Source organism: Crocodylus porosus, unplaced genomic scaffold (assembly GCF_001723895.1).
Source record: "Crocodylus porosus isolate Cpor-Errol unplaced genomic scaffold, CroPor_comp1, whole genome shotgun sequence".
NCBI classification, from domain to species: domain Eukaryota; kingdom Metazoa; phylum Chordata; order Crocodylia; family Crocodylidae; genus Crocodylus; species Crocodylus porosus.
In genome coordinates, this window is record NW_017728943.1 from 22012318 (window position 1) to 22019969 (window position 7652).

Here is a 7652-nt window from a genome sequence, read left to right on the forward strand (position 1 = left end):
GGGTCAGCAATGAGGGGCACCAGGAGGACGGGGGGTGTGGGCAGGGGGCTGGGGGTCTGGAGTGAGGGGCACGGGGGGGAGAGGAGGAGGAGGGGCTGGAAGCCCAGATGCCTGGGATCTCTCCTGGTAAGAGGAGGAGGGGTGGGGAGCCCGGACACCTGGGTTCTCTCCTGACTGTGGGTGGGCAATGGGGGCTGAGGGGTTAGACTGAGGTGGGGCCTGTTTCCCATATGCCTGGGCTCCCCCCTGATGCTGGGAGGGTGATAGGCCTAGCAGGGCACCTGGGTTCTGCTGGAACTCTAGCACCTGGGTCTGGGTAAAAAGCAGAGGCTGGGGGTTCAAGAGCATGAGGGACGGATGGTCTGGTATCCGGACACCTGGGTCCTCCCCAACCCTAACCCCTGACCCCTTCTCCCCCTCCTCTCTCCTCTGCAGATGAGCCGCACATCGTGGAGATGACAGACTCTCTGGAGGCCACGGAGGGAACATCTGTGGTGCTGGCATGTGCAGCTGATGCCAACCCAGTGGCGCTGCTGACCTGGGCACAGGGTGCAGCAGTGCTGGCCGAGGAGCCAGGCACGCGTCTGGAGCTGCAGCTCTACAACGTCACCCCCACCCACGATGGCATCTACACCTGCGTGGCCGAGAACGTCCATGGCCGCGCCAACCGCTCCCTCGGCCTCACCGTGTTCTGTGAGTGTCCCCCCACCCAGACGCCAGGGTTCTCTGCAGGGTGGGGGCTGGAGGGGGGTGGTTAGAGCAGTGAGGACTGGGTCCCATCCTTCCCCAACCCTGCAGATGCTCCACGTCTACCTGTGATCAACGCCTCAGGGGTGGCGGTGGAGGGGGAGCCCGTGACCATCACATGCAGCACAGAGAGCAACCCCGAGCCCATCCTCAGCCTGCTGAAGGAGCGACGGGTGCTGGCCACAGCTGTTTATGAGCAGCAGCTGGCGCTGGACCTCCCCGGTGTCACCCACGAGGATGATGGCGAGTACTGGTGCGTGGCTGAGAACCAGTATGGGCAGCAGGCAACCGCCTTCAACCTCACTGTGGAGTGTGAGTCACCCATGCTCCCCTGCCTGGGTTGTAGGGGAGAAATGGCGGACCCTATGGGCATCCTCTGCAGCCATTCCACCCCAGAACCAGCCGCATGGCGGCACTGAACAAGTCTCCCTGCCAGGCTGTTATACATAGCTGCTCCTCACCTGCCAAGGCTGAAAGCTGGCTGTATCACAAGCCCTCCTCAGGCTGTTATATACCACCATCCCCAGGACTTGGCTGCATTTCAGCACCAACCTATGCAGTGCTATACACAGCTGTTCCCCAGATGTCCCACCCCAGAGCTGACTGCATCTTAACCTCAAGCAGCCTTTAGCTCTTTCCCACCCCAGAGCTGGCTGCATCTTAGCACTAAACAACCTAGTGTTATACTCAGCCGTTCCCCAGCTGTCCTGTCCCACTCCAGAGCTTGCCACATCATGGCCCCAAGCAACCTGTAATGTTATATGGATCTGTTCCTCAGTCGCCCCACCCCAGAGCTGGCTGCATCTCAGCACCACACAACTTCTGTATTGTTATACTCAGCTGTTCCCCAGCTGTCCTACCCCAGAGCTGGCCACATCATGGCCCCAAGCAACCTGTAGTGTTATATGGATCTGTTCCTCAGCTGCCCCACCCCAGAGCTGGCTGCATTTCAGTCCTGAACCCCCTGCCTAGCATTGCTGATGGCCACCCACCTCCCCTGTGATTGACCAGCCATGTTCCACCCCCCTGCCCACAGTTGCACCGCTAATCCTGCCGGAGTCGCGGTGTACAACCGGGCGGGACACGGTTCAGTGCATCTGCGCTGTCAAGGCCAACCCTGAGGCGGCCGTGACCTTCGAGCTGCCCACGCGCAACGTGAGCCTCAACGAGAGCGCACGGGAGGTGGCCCAGACAGAGCGGGCTGGCTATGCCATCACCACCATCCTCACGCTGCGTGGCGAGCTGGACTCCCAGCTCTATGTGCTGTGCGCTGCCCGCAATGCCCACGGTGCCCGCCACCGCCAGCTGCACTTCCACCACGCCAGTGAGTGCCCCTGCAACACCCCTGGGGTCTGGGCAGCAGCCCTACAGTGCCCTGTGGTGGGCCAGCCTGCCCAGTCTTCTGTCTCTAACTCCCCCCTCTCTGGCTCTCTACAGATAGCCTCATGTGGGCCAAGGTGGGGCCGGTGGGGGCCGTGGTGGCCTTTGCCATCCTCATCGCCATCGTGTGTTACATCAGCCAGACCCGCAAGAAGTAAGTCCCTGACCCGGCAACTGTCCCATCGCCTCCCCCACTCCACTCTGAAAGAAAAACACCCAATATTGGAATTTAAGGACAATTTTGGGGCAGGAAAAGCAGTCTGATGCTTCACATTCCCCTCCACGCCGGGCATTTTAAAGGCTTTTCTGACAAATACACCACTGAAACGGTGATCGCACTCAGAGTATCCCTGTCCTGGTCTCACAGAAACCATTCTGGTAACAATGACACAAATACAGAAGCACTGAGTCGCCCCAACGCTTCCATCATACAGCTCATCCCAAGTCTATTCCCATTTCACAGACAGGAGGAGGGGGAGCAGTGCCTTCAATCTAGGCTAGTGGTTTTCAGCCTGCAGTTCACAGACCCCAGGACATTCACAGGCTACATCCAAGGGGTTCACGAAAGATGATTGTGCTCTATCAGAAGTATGTGAATACCCACACCTACCATTTCAAGGGGTCTGTGCCTCCATTCCAAATTTTTTAGGGGCCTGCAAATGAAAAAAGGTTGAAAATAACTGCTCTAGGGCCATAGTCATGTGATCAGTGCTGTTGTAAGAAAATACAGTGAATCTAAAAAGTGTTTCATTATTATCCATGACAGTAATACCATACATTCATCGTATTATAACAAATTGCATTATGTTACATTTATATTGCACTTCACTGGTTTTGGGACAAGCTGGCTAGTATGTTATAGCTAAACCAATGCAAGGCAAGGCATAGCATCATGTAACACAATACAATAAAAAGTAGCTTGTAATGTAATTTTTAAACAAATATGTGATGCGATTCCAAGCTGATTTATATACCATACCATGTCATGTCATATTCTTCCAGCCTAAACTGATCTACAGTCTATAATCTGTATCATGTCTACAATATGATGTGATTATATATAAATCAGCTTGTAATCACATCACATCACGTATCAGTTTACATTAGATTATAAAACAATTTCTACTGTATTATGTTACATTATGTTGCATTGGTTTGGATCTATATAAATTGCCTTGTAATTCTATTGTAATGTAATATAAGGTAATGTAATATTTTACATTATACTCATGTTATATTACAATATATTATACAATGTTATACTGTTAGATTATGTTATATTGCATTATATAACAACATAATGTAATATAATATATATGATGTTACATTATATTATGTTATAACATAACATAATGGAAAGTAATATATTACATAATATAATGTAATATAATGGAATGTAATAATATAACATGACATAGATTTCATAGATAATATAATGGGATGTAATACAATGTAACATAATGTGACATATAATACAATATAACAATGTAATATAATGAAATATAGTGAAATATAATGTAATATAATTCAAGCTGATGAATATACATATCTAAACTAAAGTAATGCAATATAATATAACATCACGTAAACCGGTATGTGATGCAGTGACCACTTGATTTATGTATTATAATCGTACCACATCATATATCAGTTTAAATTAGATTATAGGATGATTTATTACAGCTATTACATTATAGCCTATGGCACTGGACTGGTTGAGAGAGATACATCAACTTGTAATGTATTCTATTCTCTACTGTTCTGCTCTTTACGCACAGCTGCAGCTCGACGTGCCATCCCTGGAATTATATTGTATTGTGTTAGTTTCCAGCCATGGTATATTGATCTGCAGCTACTTCTGAATGTTATCACACCACATCACACTCAGCATTACTGGATGCTCCAGGTGTGACAGAGCTGAGACTAGCCAGGTGTCATCCCTCACCACTCTGCGCGGGTAGGGCCCTGCAGGCAGTGGGTGCTTGCAGCCCCATCACGTTGTGTCTCCTCCTCCAGGAAAAGCGTGAATGAGAGCTCCAGCTTTGTCCAGACTGAGAACCCGCCTGTGGTCTACAGTGGGGACCTGCAGCCCAGCCTGCACAAGTCCGAGGTGCGGGTGCAGGTGCCAGCAGGGATGGATGGACAAGGGGGTGGGAGAGTGGCACATGGGTGGATGGATTAGAAGGTTATAGAGGGGGATAGATGGATGGGTGGATGGTTATAGAGATGGATGGATGGATGGAAAGACTGATAAGACTGACCCTCCAACCCACGTGTGGAGGCCCAATCCCCGACTCACCCACTCACAGGATAAGGACGGGGCAGGGGTCTTCCCCCTCTGGACACAACCAGCCCAATCTGAACCTGATTCAGGGGCGCTGGCTGTTTTGGGGGGGGGGGGTGACACTGGGATTTTCCCTCCATCCCACTCCCCCCAAGTGCCCCCCATGACCCTCTCCCTTCTCTGCCAGTCCAAGGAGATCTGCTCCCTGGAGAGCCACTGACCCGGGGTGGTGAGTAGGGACCCCCATGTCTGCCCCCGCCTGTGTTACATCCCCGCCCCACCAGGGGTCACTGCACTGGTCCCACCCCCCCGCATGCGGCTGTCCTGTGTCTGTGCTGCAGAGGGGGGACCCGATCCTGGGCCTGGGGTGGGGGGTGCATGGCGGGTGTGTGTGCCTGGCTGGTCCCCCCGTGTGCCCGTCTGCTGCCTCCATGTCATCTTTGTGGGGTCCCCACCCATGGGGGTGATGCGGGAATGGGGAGGCATCCCCCAAGTCTGCCCTGGGGTGCTGGTGGGGAATTTCCAGGGGTTTAACCCTATAACACCCAGCAGTAGTGGGGGAGGGGGTGTGCACTATGGGTTAACTCTTTAATGCCCAGTAAGGGGGTGCCCCCAGCCCATGTGGGCTAACCATTCAATGCCTGGGGGGGTCTCTGAGTTAAGCCCCTTGTGGCCATTTAACCTTATAATGTCAAGCTTTCATGCTCAGGGGCAGGGAGCTCCCCCCCCATGGGTTAACCCTTTAATAGGCAATGGACCAGAAGCCTCAGGGTTAAACCTATACTGTCTACTGGCTGCCCCCCACCCCTGCAGGTTAACCCTTTAATGCCCAGTGGCCAAGTGTGGAATGTTAACCTTTTAATGCCCAGCAGCATGGAGACCTAAGAGTTAGCCCTGTTGTGCCCAGCAGCACAAAGACTCCCTAGCCTATGCTAACCCCTCTCCCTCCCCCCTGGCCCCTATGCTCTCCCCTGCAGTTTGGGTGGCACCCAGCCTCCGACAAACGCCTGCTGAGCAAGCGCGAGGGCTCTCTGGACCTGGATGTGGACTACGCCAACATCGACTTCGCCAAGCTGAGCACCAAGGACAGCTACACCCTGACAGAGGAGCTGGCCGAGTACGCCGAGATTCGTGTCAAGTGAGCTTCACCCCAGCCAGGAGGCCACACCCATCAACAAAGACCCCCTCCACCCACTGCCAGATCCACAGTGACAGGCCATGCTCATTGGCCCTGTCAGGCCACACCCATTGCCGTAGGCCCCACCCACCCACTGCCAGGCTATGCCCGCTGACATAAACCCCTCCCCTGCCCTCTCAGGGACAGGCCACTCCTGTTATCACAGACTGCCCTTGACACCCATCGTCATGGCCCCCTCCCACCTGGCCTGGCCACATCCTCCATTCCCTCCCAGCTCCTTTGCCATGGAGGCAAGATACACGCCCACAGACACATGGAGACAGAGGTTGACAGCCCACACAGAGCTTGGCCACGCCTCCCTGTGCAGGCCACGCCCCCTGCCATAGGAAATCAAGACCCCATGAGCCTGTCCACACCTGCTGCATGGACATTCCTGGTCATGGCCATCAGGCATCCCAGCCACGACTGCCCCCGGCCTCTGCTGCAGGAATGCAACTGCTGACCTGCCATGACCCTGAAGCTGAAGACACACCCTTGAGGCAAAAGATACACCCGTGTCCACACCCCACCTCCTAATCCCACCTCCCTGGAGGGACTTCCTCATTTCCCCACCTCAATGATTCAAGCTACCCATCTCTAGACACAGCTGCAAATGGATCTAATCGCGGTGGGGGAGACAGAGCGGGAGCTGGTTTTCCACAGCCTCTCCCAACATCATCATCCTTCCACACATCTTTCCCAGTCCTGCCAGCATGCTGTGCCTCAGTTTCCCCATTGCAGCCTCCATCCAGGGGCTCTTCCTTCCTTTTTCCAGCTCCCACCGGGCCGGCTTGAGCCAATGGACCTTGCAATACTTTCCATCCTAGACCAGTCAAGCAACTGGTAGCTCTCTCTGCTGGACCCCATTAGCCACTTCTCTGTTCCCCACCCACAACCCTCCAGATCCAGCCCCCTCCCCCTTTTATTTTGCATTGAAGTAGCTTTGCCTAAAGATTAACATCACTTACAGCAGTCCCCAGCCAGGAAGGGACCCATATACTGGTCCAGATGGCCTTTTCCTCATACAAAGGCATCCCACCATTAAGACTTGAACTGGTATCTGGGGGAGGGGAGGGGAGGGGAATTGCGGCACAGCCTTGATACCTTTATTCACGTCCATCCATCCTCTCAGAAGAACTGTCAGTTCATCCACACTGGGCCCATCTAGTCCATCCATCCAGAGCCCAACAGCCAACACGAGTAGGAATTCCTGATTAATTCTTCTCACACTTCTCCTCCCAGAAGCCCCCTGCCCTCTGCTGGAGGACAAGCAGAGAGACTTGGATAACGGAGTCATCACTGATTATTTTCGGTGCCATTTTTAGTCGGGGAACTTCCCCCCCACTGGTCCCCAATATTTGCCCGATGCACTGGAGACAAAACGATGGCTCAAAACTAACATCACCACTTTCTAACCAGAGCTTAATGCCGTTTGGATGCATCCCTAACTCTTGTAACTCTCCAGGCAACCTCAATCGATGGTCTATTTATTGGTAGGTGTTAGTGGATGTAGTTAGGTTTAAAAGCAACTTCAAATTGGCCAAGTGACGGGGCTCTGACAGGGCTCTGGAGGGCACAAGATGACACTCACAGTAGAGCCAATCAACAATCCTCCTCTTGTAGGGTTTTCCCATACAGAAACAGCTGCTTTTTCCATATGAATGTGTCTGGCTTTTACATTATCGTATTTTCTCACATACCACACGCCCTCAGCTAAGACCTGCACCTTGCTGTGGGCCAGCATGATGAAAAGATGTTTTCCAGGCTTCCCAGTCACAGCTTGGCCTTGCCATGAACACGGGCTGTGGGGAGCAGGGACTGAGTCATTCAACATCTCCCCCCACCAGCTACTTACACAAAAGCTGCTGCCAAAGTGCACCATGCAGCCTCCTGGAAGCCATTCTGGCATCCCCACAACTCCTTTCTGGCATGGAAAACATGGTTCTCAGTTAAAACACATGCCCCTTTTTTGGAGAATTAATTTTTGCTGAAAAGTTGCATGTGGTACACGTGTTAATATGGTACTTTGAGGGGGTTTGGTGGGGGACAGGAATAAAAAAAAAA

General features: G+C 52.8%; 1 protein-coding gene across 2 annotated transcripts in view; it reads left to right on the forward strand.

Moving 5' to 3' along the window:
* Positions 1–7652, forward strand: part of MAG (myelin associated glycoprotein) — a 16050-nt gene extending 8398 nt beyond the window's left edge. The window contains exons 5-11 of one of the 2 annotated variants that reach the window (XM_019548945.1): positions 436–693; positions 799–1059; positions 1784–2071; positions 2185–2281; positions 4144–4237; positions 4599–4640; positions 5389–5475. In XM_019548945.1, coding sequence (XP_019404490.1) covers positions 436–693; positions 799–1059; positions 1784–2071; positions 2185–2281; positions 4144–4237; positions 4599–4631 — 1031 coding nt within the window. In that variant the 3' untranslated portion in view covers positions 4632–4640; positions 5389–5475. Of the gene's footprint in view, positions 1–435; positions 694–798; positions 1060–1783; positions 2072–2184; positions 2282–4143; positions 4238–4598; positions 4641–5388 lie in introns of both variants that reach the window. The other variant, XM_019548944.1, reaches the window with a different exon arrangement.